Source organism: Toxotes jaculatrix, chromosome 6 (assembly GCF_017976425.1).
Source record: "Toxotes jaculatrix isolate fToxJac2 chromosome 6, fToxJac2.pri, whole genome shotgun sequence".
NCBI lineage: Eukaryota > Metazoa > Chordata > Actinopteri > Toxotidae > Toxotes > Toxotes jaculatrix.
The window spans coordinates 10,840,253-10,859,993 of NC_054399.1; the positions used below are offsets into that span (position 1 = coordinate 10,840,253).

Genomic DNA, 19,741 nt, shown 5'->3' on the forward strand with positions numbered 1-19,741 from the left:
CATGATGAACATCTGACATAAAGGCATTACACCATGAATGGGTTTTACGCACAGTTTGTCAGCTTTATGTTCATGTAGTGTAGTAGTGTAGTGCCCACTGCAGCTGCATAATAAGTGGATGTAGCATTGTTAAGTTTGCTCCTGTTCCCCTAAACCCTCTCACTCTGTCCAGCTTTGCAGCCTTAACTAACTTGCTATCTCTTTCACTTCAGTGGAGAACCTCCAGAACCTGTTGCAGTCCGGAGTAAGGGAGGAGGCTCCAAGCTCTCGATTGGAGGAAGGAGGCGGATCTGGGGTCCTGCCTAGGCGAGCGGATACCTTTGGTGGCTATGACAGCAGCCCCACCATCCTCAGTAAGAGTGAGTGCAGCACACTCCATGCCCTGAGGAAGTCCACCATCTAATGGAAGTTGAAGTTGTATTTCAAATTATGAACTGTTAATAAATTTGACAGTTTTTTCAAAGACTATTGATTCCTTGAATTGGTTTTATTGGTTGTGGTTTTCTAACTAATTTCTTGGCAACAAAGCCAGCATGCAAAACTGAAAAAAAATTCAAGATTGTTATGGTCATAGTTTTTCATGTATATGTGTGTGGCTCTGTGCAGTGTTTGTGACTGTGAATGTTTCTATGTATCAGGTTGGTTTACTTATTTGTGTGTGTTTGTCACCGTGTCTCTTTCGGCGTGTGTTGATGTGTGTTTGCCAGATGGCAGTGTGAAGAAGAACTCTTCTGGCGAGTCCAGAAACAGAGACAGAAGCCAGAGAGCCAGCTCCGACCCTCAGCTCAAAGACCTCTGTGGCAGCCACACCCTGGAGCAGACGGTAGGGGCCTCACCATACACTCATTGGGATGAGTCAGAGTGTTATTTCCTGTAAATAGTAAACAGACCAAATCATCTGGAAAGTTTCCATGTCTTGATGTTTACTGTAACCCTGTTCTTGCAGGTCACTTCATTTGTTTATAAATAGATAAAGCCTTGATAACACATTGTGCTCAACATTGATTTAACTTCCAGTAAATCCTGGTGTGACAAAAAAAGCCAGTTTCACTCATAATAACTCACATGCAATATAATAAATCACATTATTTGACAAACAAAATTGTACACATTTTACCTTTTCTTACATGGCTAAGAACAACACCTCAATGAAACCTCTTTTGGATTTTAATGTGTAGGATGGACAGCCGTTTTTCATATATTACCATAAACAAATTTCATATGTTCCAAATGTTTTCAGGGTCTTCCATTTGTAGCAGTGCAGCACAGTACTCACAGTGTGTTTGTGATGTTATTTCATTAGTATGACTTGCTGTGTGTCTGACTGCTGTTGCTCAGGTTGATGAGAGCTCCTGCTCTCCCGCCAGATGGAACCGCATCTGGTCCAACTCCTTCCCTGAGGCTGAGGTAAACTCTCTTTCTCTGATCTGTCGCCTTGTGTTACACAAAATGGCTGGATTTGATATTCATAACCATGTTTGCTGAACTGAAAAGATCCCATGAGCTACCCATGAGTAGCTTGCTTATGCAATGAATGTATTGTTTTGGAAATGCTGGTTGTTAATTACCAATTATGACAGCTTTTTGCTTCTGTGCTCTGTCTCCTATCATAACTGTAATCTGCTGAGCTCACATTATCCACTAACTGCTCACTAACTGTAATCTAAATGCTGGCCCTCTAACATTGTCCATTGTCAACCCTGTTTGTATTATGCTGCATGTCCTTCTCCTCCATTCCCAGCTGTCCTATCTTCCTCCTTTTCCTCCTTTCACCCAGCCCGGCCATCGGCAGGAGGGTTCCCCATATGAGCCGGGTTCTGCTCAAGGTTTCTTCCTGTTAAAAGGGAGTTTTTCCTTGCCACTGTCGCCTTAAGTGCTTGCTCTGGGGTCAGGCTCTGGGTCTCTGTAAAGCGCTTTGAGACAATTTTGGCGCTATATAAATAAAATTGGATTGAGTTGAATTGAATTTCAATTGAATTTGAAAATTAATTATATTATGATAACTTTGTCTGTGTCTCTGGTCCAGTTCTTTGACAGAGTGCTGATGCTCTCCCAAAGGCTCTATAGTCTGCAGGTAATACTGTCCCCTCAGTTGTTTTTTCTGTTTATTTTCTACCTGAAAATGTCAACAAATGCAACATTAACTTTAACTGTTTATTTGGTGTTATTTGTAGGTTGACTCACTTTAACTTGATAACTTTCACAAAAAGCATATTGAATTTCTGTTCCACTGTAATAGCAAATAAACATTGTCTCAGTACAAAATTAAAATATGTTTTTTTTTCTCCTATCCCCGTCTTCGTCTTCAGGCCGTCATTTCTCAGCAGGACAGCCACATTGAGCTGCAGCGGGCCTCTTTGACAGAGCGGGCCTCCCTGCCCGGCCGCCACCGAGGGAATGTGCTCCTGGAGCAGGAGAAGCAGAGGACTCTGGCCCTGCAGAGAGAAGAGCTGGCCAGCTTCCACAAGCTGCAGTCTCAGCACCGGCAGGAGCAGCAGCGTTGGGAGAAGGAGAGGGAGAGGCACCGCCAGCAAGTTGAGGCCACCGAGGCTAGGCTCCGACAAAGGGAGGAGGAGTGCAGACGGCTGGAGGTGAAGTGCCGTGCTGTCATTGACCTGAAAATCTTGCTCCATTGCTCTGTGCCTAATTTGCTCCTGAGATGGCAATATTCTACAGAAACCTTGCAGCATTGCTTGTTTTTGTTTTGGTGCAGGAACATCTGGCAAAAGAGAGGGAGGAGCTGGACAGGCAGAGAGAGACGTACCAGCAGGACCTGGAGAGACTGAGAGAGTCTACCAGAGCTGTGGAGAAAGAAAAGGAACGCCTGGAAAACCAGAAAAAGATCAAGCGGAAGACCATTGAGGTGGGGAACCTGTGGTGTAGATGATAATGGTCATATGTAGGCAAATAAGAGCAAAACAAGACAAAATTTGCTAATACAGATATCACAGTATGTCTTAAGTTTGGAGTAAGTGGCTTACCACACAGTACAAGACCAACCAGCTAGCTTTTGTTAGTGGAGACAAAAGCAACGGAGCGGATGTAGTCTGCTGGATGCGGACAGCAGACTACATTGGGAATCACACAGATGTGCTCACACATGTTTGTCAGCATGTACTGTCAGAATTTTAGCAGATGGCGACATTTACACCATGTGGACCCTCATAGCCACACAGATGTGGAAAATGAAGCTTGACAATATGATTTATTTCATATACACTAAAAATCATAACAAGGTATTTTTTTTTTTTTTTTTTTACAGTTTTATTGATTGATGACTAACCGTATACACATTTTTGATTAAAATAGTTTATAGGTAGCTTTGGTTTTAAAGAATGCCATTGAAAATTATGAAACTCTAAGTTGAAGGTCATATAAAAGTATATTACTACACCCAAAGTTCTGTGTAAGAAGGAGGGAAGTAAGGACACGGGTGAGGTACTGAGTGGATGAGGTAACACCAGTAACAGTGGTGTTGGTGACGATGACTCACAGGATAAAGAATTACAAGGGGCTTTCCTGTCTCTCTTGATTGCTCTTTGGCCGTTTCTTGTTCTTGCTTCTCTCCTCCAAACCTTTACTTACCTTGTTCTTTGTCTTTTTTCTTTCGATCCCACCCCCCTGGGCACAAATCCTGTACCCACCCTTCCAAGGTACAGGAGCATCTGAAACACTGAAGTACCAAATATACAGTAATTTAATACATCAGCTGCAAGATTATGTGACATTTGATTTCATAGTGAGGCGTTTGCATGAATTTTAAAGTCACACAAGATTGTTTTCATTTACAATCTTTGCATTCTTCTTGTGGCTGTAACACTTCACATCTTGCCTTTCTGTAGTTTTTAATCTCCTTTTCAGTGTCTGCACATCTCCCTCTTAACATCAGCTTTCCTGTCTCATCATGTATGCAAATGACATCTCAACACACATACAACTGAATGCATCTCAAACCACTTAACCCCACAATCCATCTACACAGAGAGCAGTCTTTCTCTTCATTTCTCTTTCTCTGCTCTCCTTCCTGTGTTTCCTTACTTGTATCCCTCTTTCTCTCCTTGCAGCACAATGCGGGCCATTGTTTGTGAGTTTCATGGGAGAGGAACTTTGAGAAAGATCCACTGACTGTAATTTCATGCTTGGTGCTAACAGATCTGTCATGGAACTTCAGTAAAGTTACTTAATATCAGCCTTTAGCATTTTCAAAGGCCTGTATCACTGTGACAGTTTGGTTGATTAGCATTCTCTGTGACGAGCTGAGGAGAGGTGAAAGTAACTGTAGCATTGGAAGTTTTATCTTCACGCAGACTTTATCTTCTTAACAATCAAAGAAGATACAGAGAGATGTGACAGTTTTGGTATCTTTATCAAAGGTGGTCAAGATGGATTGATTCCTGTGTCACAGTATAGGTAATTTTATATCACAATATAAATATACACTCTTGTGGCAGTTTATTAGGTACACCTGACGAAAACTAATACAGTTTAGTTCATCATAAAGGTTATAATGTTCAGTTTTTATTGAAAATGTTTTAGAGAGGTGTTGATTCAACTGCAAGATCATTTTGCATTTTACAGAGAGGTATTCCCGTTGTTTAGCCTACCAACATTTGTATAAAGGGGGTAGGCAAAATAATAGGAACACCTGCATTAGTTTTATCTAGGTGTACCTAATAAACACCCAACCAGGTGTGTATTATGACATAAATAATTTATTGTTATTGGATAAACTTGAAATTTCTCATGGGCCACCTCTCTGACAGGAATTTCAGTTTTTGGACAATCAAGCAAAGCAAAGACCTAACAAAACAAGGTTCCTCATCACATTGATGAAAATGAACCAAAAAATGCATTACAAATTCAAGACATGGCAGTACAGCAACCTTCTTTTTATAATCTTATGTGAGGAGAAGGCAACTGCTTATTTGAACCAGACTTTGTCTATGGCAGCACTTAATTCTTTTAGCACTTAATTATTCCTGACATGTTTCACATGATTTTCCTGTGTGGTGGTGGGGTAAAATAGTAATGTCAAATTTAGTAATTCTTCTAATTTGACATTAATAATAGTAGTAATGTCAAATTTAGTAATTCTTCTTAGTAATTCTTTCAAAGAGATTTTTAATGAAGTTGGTGGGCAAATTTTAAAACCAGTGGTCTAGACTCGATAATAGTGAGAGAGGATCATGAACATTAATGGCAGCTGTTCTTGCTGAGTCACACACATGATCTTGTCATTCGGAGGAGTCCATGTGAAACACACCTAATGATGAGACTCTGACTAATGGTCCCCAGTGTAAGAAAGGAAATATTTTCAGTTCGATGAGTCAGTGATTGTGTCTTTTTCTCTTTCTTTTTCTTTGTCTGAAAAAAAAAAAAGGTCTGTCAGTATGTGTGCAAACTGGATTGTTGTTTCCCAAGAAGTTGGGCCAATTTACTGATGAGCTTTCTACCAACGCATCACTGGTACACAAGCTCCCATACAGATCTTTCTTTCTGATTGAGGCTATCTCCAGTGATGTCATTAGTCCTTCTCTGCTGTCTGGCATTCCTGCCTTGTTGACACCTGACAGGTATCTCTGATTGGCCAGTGTCTCTTTTTCCTGCATACCAAGCTGAATAACTGACAGATGACACAGTGCTGTCCATTCAAGTCCTGACACGTCCCCAAAAAAAGCTACAGTGCTTTTTTGCAACTTTACTGTCCTCTTTTTTGTTCTCATCCATTTCATGTAACCTTGCTCTTAATATCTTCAGACATCTGGCTGCCTATCTATCTACTATCCATTTGTCTGTGTCATCCCAAAGATTTCATGGTAAGAAGACCTTTAAAAGACATTCCTCACTCCTCAGTTCACTGGAATCCGAACTCTAGATGTACACAAACATAACCAGCTGACATGAGTTACTGCACTTATCATCTCATTACTGGCTGCAGAAGGCAGGCCTTTGACTGTGAGTTGTACCTGGAACACTTCACAGTGACTCCTGGAAAACCACAGCCTCTGGTCTTGTGAAGTGAAGGAACCCCTTGCTGAATTTACTTAATCATCTGTGATGAGTAATGCTCCCGTATCGATCTTTGTCAGTCACAGTTTTAGAGGTATTGTTACAGTGAGTGGTGCAGCACAGAACTTGTATTACTTGTATACTGTTTGGTGGCAGTGAAAGCAGTAAAATTGGAGAAGAGGAAGCAAAGTGAGAGGATACTGTACAGAGAAAAACTCAACACTCATCCATATGACCTGACTACAAAGAAGGTGCTCTGAGTTGACTACTGAATTACCATCATTGACCACAGAACGCCTCTAAAATGGTAGTTAACCCAAAATGCACTTTGGTTTTGCATCATCTTTCAAAGACCAATTACAGACAGAAGTCTTCACTCATTCAGCGATGGTGACTAAGATCGCTGTGTGATTTGTTTTTTTCATAGACTGCAAGATATGACCTGAAGCAGGTCAGATGTAGACCCTGTCATCACTCAGTGCCCCATTAAATCATGCCCATAATATTTATCTTAGACCAGTTAAGTAGTGTGTTTGTGTGTTTTGTACACATGCAGATGTATGGGTTGCAGTTCTATACTGCTGGTTCTACCGTGGGACTTTCTTGGCTGTGGTTTTGAGAGATTTGGAAGTGGTTTGCTCCCCCTCTGCATCAAACACATCAAACGATCTTTTCCTCAGCTGTGACCTCAGGATCTGTTCCAGGCTCCGAGCCAGTCTGATATCAACAGACATTTAAACACCACCACCACCTAACATTAAGACTCATCAGCAAGCCCAAAGAGCTATGATTAGACCTGATGAAAAAAAAAAGTCATGCCTCTGTGTTTTCTTTTTTTAAAATGAGTGTTTGAGCAAGAATGGTTCTAGTTGCAGCATGTCCTGACTTCAGAGAAACTTGACTTTCATGTGTTATCTCATTTGATCATGCTTGGCCTCTTGATAAGGAAAACACTGGGCTCAGGCTTTTTCATTGGCTGTCACCCAGGACAGAGCCTCGGGACTGATTGCACAATAGCCATGTAAATGTAATATCATAAAGCATGTGAGTAATGGAGGCTTGAGCTTGAATCTTTGAGATTTGAATGACAGTTAACAAGAAGAAAAACAACCTACACAATACACCAAGAGGAAAAAAAGGCAATAAACATACACCAGCCTTATTTGATGGACTGAAAACTAAAGGGTAGAAACTTAGCTTACGGCTACAAGGTTAAAAATTTAATCCCTGGCCGAGTATGAAAGTGTTTCGAGGGATCTCCTGCTTTTTGCTCAAGAGCAGAACACTGTAAAACTGAATAGGTACTTGGTGTCAGCAACTACAATAACATGACAGAGAACATTGCTAAAACATAGGAATGTTGGCAAAGGTGAACAGCAACATTAAAAGGTCAGTCGTAAACAGTGAGCTGTATTAGTGTCTTCTACAAACTGAGTTACCTCTTCCCCTCTTTGACCTCAGTCTCCAGGATGATTTACAATGCTGCTGTCTGAGTGTGTTCCGGTGGTCTGAAAAAAAAAAAAAAACCCCAGTGAGCTACTCTTTACCCATCAACACCTTCACCATGTGCGCACATATACCTAGATGCCTGAGACTTGCTTCTTCTATAATCAGTCAGTAGCAGTTGCTTTGCAGAACTAAGACAGAACACCAAGTTCGAGGGCAGATATTTTCTCTACACCATCTGCCACTATAGCTATTTCCCACCTGTTAGCTGTACACTGTGTGCAGCCCTGTTCTGTCTTCAACTAAAATATTTTCAAATTACTCATAGTTTTAAGTTAATCATTTGCTCTTTGAGGGGAAAAAAAGCACTTGTATGTAGACTAAAAGTTGCACTTTTCTTTGCATCCTCTTTGTGTCCAATTCTGGGATGTAGCCACATGTACGGTTGCACAGGAAAAATATTTTTATTGTAGATTAATCTGCCTCTTATTATTATTATTTACTTTATTAATTAATCTGTTGTCTTACGGCAGCAACTAAGTTATTTTCAGTATCCATTAATCTGCAGATTTTCTTGATTAATCATTCAATCACTTGGGTCACTTTACTGTTCCACCAATCATCTAGTCCAGGTGAGATTCAGCATCCAATATCTCCTTCCTCGTAGTGTCCATTGTGTAGAAGGCAACACACTGTGCAGTGTTAGTGGAGAAGTGTATGATATGGGAGTATCCAGGCAGTTTTCAGGATGAGAGGAACTTGGCTGTGTAATTAGCTAGTCCAAGCCTGTTATTAACAGAGGCCTCTGGAAGGCTAATTGTTTATGTGCTGTCAGTCAGGTCTCTTTGTGCTGTGCAGCTTCCGCACGGTTTACTGCCCTGGAAACCAGCTGTTTATGCCACTTAAAGCTGATCACCTTTTTCTGGGAACAATGGAACATCTGTGTGCCAGGATGAGTGAGTGCTGAAAGGAGGAATGATGTAAGGGAAGAAGAAGAAGAAAGGGGGATTTACCGTGGAGAAGGGGGTTATGGAGATTTTCCCCACTGCAGGGCCCCTCTCTGCCTCGGGTCATCCCATCATGCTCTGCTGTTACAGCTGGGGATAGCTACAGTCTCCACAAACACACAGTCACAGCCAGATGGGTCTGCCCTTCATGCACTGCAAAACAGTCATCATGGGTCCCCCATCGCCACAGGAAGTGTTCTACATCCTCATCAGTCTTGTAGCATGTGGCAGTGAAGACTGAGATTATAGGGATATCATCCTTTTATTACATATCAGATAAAAGGCTTGTGTCAGTAGCCTTATGTAGCCTGCTGGGATTCAACTTCAGAGAAAAGACCAACTTTCCTTTCTGACATTTTGATGAATCCTAAAGTGGTCTAGTAAAAAAAAAAAAAAAAGTATATAGATACTAAATATTGGATATTAGCTGCTCAAATCCATTATGAAACCTTCAATCTGATTTTACCTTTTTATTATGCATTTATTGGGTGTTACTGAACTGACCTGCAGTTACACAGAGACATGTACAAGTGATCTTGTTACGCTTTTGTCATCTTTTTCTCACACATTATTATATTATTGTGTGGCTGTACAAGGGTGCAAAGTAGATTCTTAACAACACAAAAAAAACAAAACTTTTTGACTGATTTGTATTTTAAGTTTTGACAAATGCCCCTCTGCAACTCATTGTGTCATGTTGCTGAATGGTTTAAGCTCTGGTCTTTGTTGGTGTAGGAAGTCTTCCAGTTCACAGTGAACAGATGCTTTTTTTATACTTCATGTAATGCAACAAATAGGATTACTAACATATATAAACACTACACCACATCATTGTTTCAGAACCCCTCCTGGTCAGTCTTATTCAGTGCAGATTGGATGATGATGTTTACTTGATCTCTGGATCATCTTTCCTTCAGTCTAGCAATTAAGTGGACAATGCAGTCAGTGTCTTTCATCCACTGATGTCATGAGAGCCATTTTCTTGTTCCCCTGCTTGTCTAACCACCCTGCCTGTTTTGTTAGACATGCCTTTATGTGCACAGGGACTATTAAGGGTTTTATGTTTCTCATTTTGTATGTGTGTGTGTGTGTGTGTGTGCGTGCATATTGTCCTTGAGCCTCTTGGAACACATCAAAAGTCTGTTACCAGGCTTACCAAAGTGTCTGCTCAGCAAAAAGAGTTGCATGTGTTTCTGATTCCCTCTTTAGCCCATAAATACCGTGCTCTTCAACAGATTGTCTTTCTGTAATGACACGGCATCACACAGACCGTTTCTGTACTCTTCAGAAGTTGTTTTAAGTTTTTTTTTTTCCCCTTCAAAAAAAATACTCTCATACATAACCCACAATGCAGCCAGCTTACTCACACACACACACACACACACACACACACACACACACACACACACACACACACACACACACATACTCACACACACACAACATGCAAACATGACCTTCCACAACTCAGATTCCAAACTGAATCCGGCCGCAAATATGGATAATTATAGTGCAGAGTTGGGGAGCAGGCCTTTGTGGACTAGAATACGGAATCTGAAGTCTTAAATGATGATGTTTTCAACACTTGAAGAAGACTTCAGTCACGTCTCAGCAAATAACATCATCTTCCTCCTCCAGGTGGCTCCTCTGTCTGGCAGTCTGAATGGAGAGCTGCTCATTTCCTCCGGCCTCACTAGCTCCACCGGTGTCTCTGACCTGCCTCAGAAGTCCCTGGTGCGCGCCAGCCTGTCTGTAGCACCAGCCGACTATCCAGAGCGCCCTGAAGTGACATTGCGGCGGGAGACAGGCTCTTCCACCCTGCCGCTGAAGACAGAAGTCCCGCTTCACCTCTTCAGCACCACCAACCAGCAGCACAAACTGGTCGGGGTGCAGCAGCAGATTCCCACCAAGCTTGCCGCTTTTAGCAGCGGCAAAGGGAAAGGAGGCAAGAGCGGCAAAGCTTCGCATCGCACTGACAGCTCAGGTAAGGAGTTAGACTACTAGGTTTCACATGATTGGTAGGTGGAAGGATGGAGAGACACAAATTTGGTACTTAATAGACACAGGTTGAAGACGCACTTGTTTTTGGTCAGTCTTGTGTGACCAGTAAATGACTGAAGTCATTTCTACTGGCCTTCAGCTCTATGAACTGACATTAACACTGATTTGGGATTTTTTTTTTTTTTTTACTAAAAGCAGCTGCCTACAGTGCAACACAAACTAATACTAATATAATAAGCATAATAGAAGTACACCCTACTAAAAATGTTTTATAAGTGTAGCACTGAGGTTTATTCCTCTCACCATTCCCCCCTCCCTCCTCGCTGTCATTGACATCCAAGCCATCTGTGCCTGACATGAGCTTGACCTGTTCAGCATCATTTAAGTGGCTCATTAGGGTCACATTAGCTGTCTAAATTGGGGCCAAGCCAAGCTGCTAATTTTACAATTAAATCACATTCTATCTCTGTTTGTCTCGTTTTCTTTGCCCCTTATTCCTCCTCCTCCTCCTCCTCCTCCTCTCAGCCTCAGTGGATATGAAGCAGATGCTGCCACTGAAGCTGTCTGCCCGAGATGAAAATGCCCTCAAGGCCAAGCGCTCCATCAGTCCCCACCAGCAGCTCTCGCTGTCAGCCCTGCATCACCACGCAGGTACCTATTTATACACACACATACTGTTCATGAACACACACACTCTCCCTCCATTTGGACAAACCCAAACACAATCTCCTCCCGTCTGCCTGTGCCTAATGCATTATTTAACTTCTTTTCTCACAGACGCAAACACGAGACACACACATTCTCCACCTGGGCAAACCCTACCCCACCCGATCATGTTCCTCTCTAAAGCTGTCTTCATGCCCAGCCTCACCCTGTGTAAACACCTATCAATTTCACATGCTTCGCTGTGATTAATGGCAGGCCGTACTGCTGACACAGACATTTTAACACTTTAATCCTGTGCCCTCACAATTACCGCTGACAAAAAACACTGGCAGGATTTCATGTGAGAGATTGCAGTTAGGATGAGTAAGCCCAGCTGTATTAAACTGGTACAAATGACTAATCTGCCGGCAGTTTTCATGCTATTTTTGGTGTAATCCCTTGTTCTCTAATGGCCTTTCTTTTATGTGTCTGACAGATCAGCTCAGTCCTCCAGACAGTGCTGGAGCAGACAGCCAAACCACCTCCTCCATTAGCACCTCCCACCCTCCAAATGCTCAGAAGCCCCCCATGCCTCCTGCGCAGTCCCATCCTCAGCCCCCCATGCAGCCTCCCGCCATTCCTCCCCACTCTCAGAGCACTGGATTTCTCCAGTTCCAGTCCCATGTGCAGCCGCAGGGCTTCAGCCCCAACGCCCAGGCACATGTCCAGGTAAATCATGGGCTCAGCCACAGCATGCCGCCACCATACAAGATCCCCACAGAAGACCTCAATAAGGAGGATGTCATCTTCTTCTAAGCTCCTGATTGCTGATCACAAAAACAAAACAAAAAAAAGACAATTATGAGATCGTTACTGATCCCCAGCCAACCACAAGGTCCATTTCAAGGAGCCACTAACATGTGATAGTGTGACACTGACTGTATATCAGTGTAGGCAGGTGTTTTATTATTGACTATTAAGATAAGGTTGTTTGAATATCTGTACAAAGTTGCAGCAGTCTGTTGCAGACAACAGAGCCTTTGTCAGAGTTACAGTGGCTCACATAGAAAAAAAAACTTGCTTTTAAACTTTCTTTTTTATTTAATTTTTTTTTTTCTAAACAAGAAGTACGAAGAGGGAGCTTTTGACTAAACAAAGGCTTCTTGTAATACATATGACAAGGTTTAAATGAAGTTATAGCAATCCAAAGACATTAGCTGCAAGAGCTGAAGGTAATTTGACTGAAAGGAACAATGTGAAAAAAAAAACAAAAAACGGTTGGGTGCATTTCAGGAGACTCCGGTCAGGCTGGTTAGTGAAGCATGTGTAAAGTGAAAGGTGCAGCAACGGAGCCCCAGCCTTAACCACCTCCTTCTACTGGTAGCTGGAACCGCAAGAAACGATTCAACAGGAACTCAGAAGAACTCTTTATAAACGAACACTCTCTGCTTGGTGTTTCATTTGCACAGTGTAAATACTCCATTCCAGACTTATGAATGAACTTTTATGGACAAATTGTGTTTTGTTTGTTTGTACAGTTGTGAAGGTTCATTTAATTTTGCTGTTCTTGTTCCCCTTAATCATGCTGATTGCAGATGGCTAACATCGTGGATTACATCTTTAGCGTTGCCAGTGGTTGTGAAACTTGGATTTGGTCAGCATACAATCTTTTTTTCCAGGCTGTTGTATAATAATGCTTCATTTCAATTAAGGGAGAGTTTGGCTTTTGGGAAGATATACTGTTTTTCCAACCCATGCAGAGTGAGACAAACTCAGCGATGCCTTTCTTATATTCTCTGTGTAGTACAAAGTAGAGTGAGTTAAGTCGACTCCAGGTCTGTTCCTGCGTGTCGTAGCAATAACTCTCCTCAAAAACACTGAGGATTAATCATTTGTATTCAACCTATCAATAACAATATTTCTAAATAGCATTTTGAAGTACATACAGCTTCATTTTTGTTTCTGCAACTATGGCTGTGGGTCTTCTGTGTCTTTACCATGGAAAGCCTTCAGCCTTTAAAGTTTAAAGGTATTTGTTCCGGATATGTAGCTGAGCTGCTGTTGATCCCATTAAACATCCAGGAAATGAGCTGAATTTGGCACTGTTCGTCATCTAGATATCAAAAAGGCCTCAATGAGTTTATCACACCCTGAGTTACAGTTCCCAAAAACTATCCCTTTAAGCAAACCATCTTCAAGAAACGTCTATTTGTGGGCATTTTAATGTGCTGTACAGTTCATGCCATTTCATGCTGTATGTTGTTTTAAGGGTAAACATAACTTTTAACTGCTTCATATTTCTGGACAGTGGCAAAGAAAAGAGAAAGGCGGGATAATACTTTTAAAAGAGAACATAAGTGATAATCACAACAGTTCTATACAGACTTAATCCACCATAATACTAGCAGAAAATAGACCTTCGTGATTTTGCACCAGTTCGTCCAGCAGTATACATGTACAGAGTCTGCTAGAAAGAATGTACAGAAAATTGAAGCATGTTGAAGTTTATAGATTCCCTTGTTCAATTCACTTTGGTCCTATTTTTTCACCCAAGTCAGGAAATGAAAAGTTCATGTGACTGACAAGTCAATTTTTTTGAAAGCTTGTGTCTCTGGAGCTCATTTTGCTGACTTGGCAGTCTGTGAAATTGTCCTAGTGGCTTAATTTTAACTAAGTCAGTATATCTTTGAGTTAAATATGAAGATGTCAGTTTTCTCCAAGGCCATCAGGTCTCATTGACAGTGTGTTTTATTGATTGCTGATGACATTTCATTAGCTGGGTCTTAAATCTCTGTGCCTGACAGAAAACCGGTACTGTGACGGGTGCAGCAAAAAGGACTTTCAGCTGTCGTCTAAGATTTCAGTCTTTATCTTTTCTTCACAGATGAAATATGGGGATGTTCATCCCATTACTTTGCTCTGTACGTACGAGAGATTCCTTTAAATCCTTAAGTAGTTGACACATTAATGTGTTCTGTGTCTCTGGAGGGGAAAATATCAGGAGAGCTTTTTGTCTTTGCCCAAATAAGCTTGTCTCTGAAGGTGTGATCACTACCTGGAGTTTGAGCAAGTTTCCTGAGTGCTGATGTATATTATGTATATTGTTGTACATACTGTATGTGATCTCCTCTGCTCTGGCTGCCCTCCTCCTACACATTCATCAAGATGCAAAAGTCAGCCAAAAGTCTGTTTGTGCATATGTGTATATACACTTACAATACACACATGGGTGTGTACGTACAATACGGTACGCCTTGCTTGGATAAATTCGTGGCAGTTTATGAAACCACAGTCAGTCATTGCTGTTGTGTAAATCAACTAAAACTGAAGGTGTGTATATTTAATCTGCTGATGTGTGTTGACGTTGTAGCTTTGAAATCGAGGTGCACTGTCTGTCGGCTTTGTCCTGCGATTCTTGAGTGATGTCTCTCCAAGATTATGTAGCAGTTTAAAAAAAAACAAAAAAAACAAACTAAACCATCTGCTTGTTTCAGTCGGTTAAACCAAAGAGACGTTCGGCTGGCTGGGCTCCTTTCTGTGCTCGTGTATGAAGGATAAATGACACTGTGCTGGTTGCGTAGTTGTGCACAAAGTGTTATTACTTGTAAAAACATCCTCCGGGGAGTGTCCATAACAAGTATGTTTACAGCACGTTGTAGTCCAGTCCATATCCTGCTTCAGGTCTAATTTTTGGATTTCCTGTTTGTTTTGCAGCCTCACATTCACATGAGAACTGTCTTCATACACAGGAGAACATAATATTTTGGGAGTCGTCTTGAAATCACAGAAAAAATAAACCACGAGTCAGACAGGTACGCCAGTGCACCGGCTTATAAAGGCACATTTTTTTCCGTGATCAGTATATGAGCTCACCAACATTGCTGTTGAAGAAATACAGTATTTATATGCATGACACCTGATCATCACCAAGAACCACGGGCTGTTAATGTGCATGTGAACATACTTGTGATTATTTTTAGTGGGTGGAACCCTAAAAAAAAAAAGAGACTTTCCACTCTTCAGCAAAACAATCCCAAATCAAGTTCTTCTTACTCTTTTTTGCCCCCCCCCCCACACCTTTCAACCATCTCGCACTGTTTTCAGTCAATGCTTAAAAACTTGAAACCCATCAGGACAAAGAAGTCTTGAAAGTGCTGTTGATTAGCTCACGTCATGACAACTGAGCAAACTCCATCTACCGATAAAGACCGTTTGATAATGGTTGAAAGCTTTAGAAAAAGCCAGTAAGTTGATCTTGGGTTGGGATTGTTTTGTAAAACCACTAACTTTTAATTCCATGTTTGTCCATTTTCCTGTGTCTCCAAGTGTCTCTTTTTTTCTGAATGAAAGATATCAGACAGCAGGAAAACTGGTGTAAGAGCACTTTAGTTTTGCTCCAGATACAAGACTTTTATCTGTGGATTACAGTGGACCTCAGCAGGAGAGGTGGATGCTGCCTGTTGGTGCCACTATTTGGGTCAACCCTAGTCTTAAATGTTGCTTTGCTGTACTGAATTTTTTGACCTCTTTGCTCTGTTTTAAAACTTGGAAGCCAGTCAGTCACATCACTGTGTTTGTGTGTGTCTGTGTGTATCTGTGTGTGCACTTGCCACCACAAACACTTCTGACAGAGCTGTTTTCAACTGTGTTTTGTTTTATTATACAAACACACTCATACACACGTTGGACCTGTAATGTGTAAATAACAGTGAACATATTTTATTTCCTCGGCCAATTTTACACTAGTCACTTTGGATAGTAGCATACTTGAAGGGGAAAATGAATGTTTATAATGCTTATTATTATTGTCTGTGAACTTTTATTTACCAAGAGCTGTCTAATGACATTTGTAGCACACAGCAAAACTGATTTTTGTACTGTTTTATTTTATTCACTGCAAGACCTTAGAACGACCCGTGGACACAAACTGCTGCCTTAGAGAGAGTTTAGTAATAAAAAGTCTTGAGATGATTTTTCTCCTTTTTTTTTTACGCTTTTTTTGGGCTGTCTTTTAAGTTTCGAAGTCACTGTCAACAAAAGCTTATTGTTTGCTTTGCTGTATATTTTAATCATTGCTGTTTAGGCAAAAGTCAAGCATGGAACGAGGGATTGCCATTTGTGTACATTTGTATTTACGATGATTTGTCCTCTGTTTTTCCTTCCTTAGCAACCACTACATGAACGTGTAGCATACAATTCTGCCTCATTATTTTGATTTCTACTCACTGCTCGTCACAATAACCCTGACCACCCAATTAGCTAGCACTGTAACCATTCTTCAGTGTCTAGGAGGTGCAGTAACAGTGTTATTGACCCTGTGTTTAGACGACCTAATAACAGTCTATTCCCAGACAAAGCTCTATTTTCAGGTGCTGTGGTTGTGGCTGTTCAGTCCCTCTGTGGACCTTCTCTAACAGCAGGACTGCCGGTTCCTGCGTTATTGTCATTCTGGCTGGGAAGACGCTACAGTAGTGGCCAGTTTTTATTGTCTGCTGTCATTAGTGGCTTTTCTCTGTCTCCTCTCAACAATTATTTTTCCAGGCTGCTTCCCCTGTGGAGGGAAGCTGCATTTGACGCCGTCTTTGTTTTTGTCTCGTTCCTTCCAGTGCTCTGCCCATTGCATGTCTCCCTGTCTCTTCCCCTCTCATCTAATGCCTCCAATCCATCTTGACTCAACCGCCTCACAGCTCCGAGGCGTTTTATGTGATGCAGTTCGCAGGAAGTCAGGAGTCTTGGCTGTTCTGTGACAGAGGCTCTTCTCACCGCAGAGTTAAACAAATAGATGCTCCCCAGAGACAGACGTGCAGACGAACCTCCCTGCGGGCTCATAAAACACTGAGGCAAATCTTGGTTTGATAGACTCTGTCTCAGCAGTTGGTTTCTATTTGTTTTTGTTCTTCCACTCAGATCTAACAGCTTCCTTGTGCCTTGGCACCATGCAGTTTGGAATGAGCCATTAGACTATTAAAACAGTCTAGTCTGGCCACTCAGTGACACCACAATTCAAATTCATGCTTCCCATCCTTTTTAGCTTGCAACCCCTCAAGAAGAAATAATATCTCCTTGTGACCCTGGTCAGTGGTTCCACACGTCCTATCAGTTGTGATCTTGTTTGAGTAATTTTAAGAAATCCAAAGAGGTAAAATTATCCAGCAAATGACAAGAGACAAATCTAAGAGTCTACAGCCATGCCAGAGTCTCTGTGAGGCTGATAAGTCTGGTGATATTCTATATTTTTCTTTTCATCAACAAGTCCCATGAAAAGACTTAAACCGCCAGTAAATTGATGCTAATAACAAGTGTCCCCATAGACTTCAGTTGTTCAAAAACTATTAATAACTCATGAGTGAGCCACACTGATGCACTGGGCATCAGATGTTCCTTCATTCTAATGAACACAAGCTCTGTATTTCTTGTTTTTAGTCAATCCCATATAATCCATCCTGCTGCTCTAAATGCAAGAACGCAAAATGTGTACGGCTGAAAACAATCCAATTTCCCTCCAAGCTACAAATGGTGGCACTAGTGAAAGTCAGGGTATCACCAGCGTCAGTAGGATACATGGTCTGGGTACCGTGAATGTCTGTTCCAGATTTCACGGTTATTCATCGAATAGTTGTTGAGGTACTTCAGTCTGGCCCAAAGTGGTGGGCCAGCCAACAATGTCATGGACCACCACTGCTAGCATGGCTGAAAAGTAGAAATTAGAGAAAAATCCCACCCACTGTGCAATTCCTGGCCCTTAGGTGTGGAACCGCTGCGTGTAACCGACATCAGCAAGTCTTCTAAACGAGACTACACTACATCCTCTGCAAACCTCCAGCTTGCTGTTTTTGCAAGTGCTGTTATGAAGGAATGTGCTTTATGGCTGCTTATCTGTGTGTTGTTTCATTGCTCCTGGCTGACACAAAGATCCTCTTGTTGAAAAGACACAAAGCAGACTCTATCCGTCCTCTTTGCTAACACCCAAGGTGATTACAGAAAGATAGCCAGCAGTAAAACATGTCTCTCAGCCAAGGCTGCTTCGCCCTCCTTGGCAGGCTGTGGCATATTTTGGAAAAGAGAAGTCTGTCGAAGATAAAGCTTTTTGATTTTTTTCCCCCCCGTGTTGTAGCTGTTATCAGTGATAGATAAAGAGCAGTTTGTGGCCTGCAACAGCTCTGTGTATTTACATCAGTGTGTGTCTCCTTGGACATTAGATATTTCTCAAGGGTTGTAAAGTCTGATGTGTAAACTTGGAGTGATTTCACGCTGTCTGGCTCATAGTTGTGCTTTGGATGAATGAGAATCATTGTTCCCCCTCCACCTGCTCAACTGATCTTCCATCTTGCATCAACAAAGGAAGTTGCTGTGAGGGGGGTTACACTGAAAGAGACCTCCACAGTGAAAGGTTATGCCAAGTAGAAATCAGATCGGGAAAAGGGCTATTGTTCTGCCAGAAGAGACGCCTCAGGTGAATTGAAAAGGGGAGATGGATTATGAAGAAAGTGTGCTCTGTGCTGACTCGCCCTTTGTGCTCACAGTGTTTGCATTTAGCAGTCAGCTGTGGCCTGGTGACTGACTGGTCGGTCCAGTTTTATTCCCATGTGCCCTGTGTGCTGATTACCCTGCCTCAGGAAGTGATGGGCAGCACCAGTGTGGTAGATCAGTCTGTTCCAGAGAAAAGAGTAAATACGTTAGATTCCCATTGAGTTTCACTGAGACAAATCTATGCTCAATTACAAAACAAGATTTAGTCTTAGATTAAAGAATTAGTTTCATAATTTGGGAGAAATTCTTATTTGCTTTCTTGTGCTATGTGAGAAGGGAAGATTGATACTATTTCCTGTCTGTTCAAAACAAAGCTACAGCCAACAGCCACTTAGCTTAGCATAAAGACTGGAAGCAGGGGGAAACAGATAGCCCAGGTTTATCTCTAGGTAACAAAAGCTGGCTCACGGCACCACCGTAGTTCACTAATTAATCCTTATTATCTTGTTTGTGGCTGGCTGTAGCTTCACATTTGGCGTACAGACATGAGAGTGGTATCAATCTTCTCACTTAGCTCTTGGCAAGACAGCGTGTAAGTAGATTTCCCAAAACATTGAACTATAACTTTAAGAAACCCTTCAGCATTTAATGAGTTGATTCTCTGCCTGTACAATTATTACCAATGTCAGATAAATTCAAGTCCTGTCCACAGCTTTAACCATTTTCCATCTGTGTTTCAGGATGCAGTGGTGTTCAGTGCTGTTGCAGTGTGGGAGGTCTCTGTGGCATTTTCAAAGAAGCAGAAAGAACTTCCCGAATACACACACTCACACACATTTCTGGTACCTTAAGTCAAACGCTAGTGGTGCCAAGACAAATAGACTCCTGGCAGCTGGCATGGAAAACCCTCTTCCAAACCCAACGTGAAGTTGTGGGCAATTTAATTTGCTAAGTTTCTCCCTGGAAAGACCCAATAGGAGCTTTGTGTAAAAGTTTCTTTGCCATCATCAAAGATGTTTCTGAAAGTCTGTGCCAAACATTGGGGAATATGTGCACTGCTTTCAAGAAGAAGGGAATACAAGGTGGAAAAAAACATGTTCAAATGTATATATATGTAGAGTAAAAGGGAACAAAAAGCCTGCAGGAAGCCCTTAAAACCAGAC

The 19,741-nt window shown here is 41.7% G+C and overlaps 1 protein-coding gene across 2 annotated transcripts in view; it reads left to right on the plus strand.

The window, feature by feature from the left end:
- arhgef18b (rho/rac guanine nucleotide exchange factor (GEF) 18b) overlaps positions 1-16,079 on the plus strand; it is a 42,923-nt gene extending 26,844 nt beyond the window's left edge. The window contains exons 22-30 of one of the 2 annotated variants that reach the window (XM_041040102.1): positions 213-359; positions 708-823; positions 1,339-1,407; positions 2,027-2,074; positions 2,310-2,591; positions 2,714-2,863; positions 10,101-10,446; positions 10,989-11,114; positions 11,605-16,079. In XM_041040102.1, the coding sequence (XP_040896036.1) occupies positions 213-359; positions 708-823; positions 1,339-1,407; positions 2,027-2,074; positions 2,310-2,591; positions 2,714-2,863; positions 10,101-10,446; positions 10,989-11,114; positions 11,605-11,924 (1,604 nt within the window). In that variant the 3' untranslated portion in view covers positions 11,925-16,079. The remainder of the gene's footprint in view (positions 1-212; positions 360-707; positions 824-1,338; positions 1,408-2,026; positions 2,075-2,309; positions 2,592-2,713; positions 2,864-10,100; positions 10,447-10,988; positions 11,115-11,604) is intronic. The other variant, XM_041040103.1, reaches the window with a different exon arrangement.
- The last annotated feature ends 3,662 nt before the right edge of the window (positions 16,080-19,741 follow it).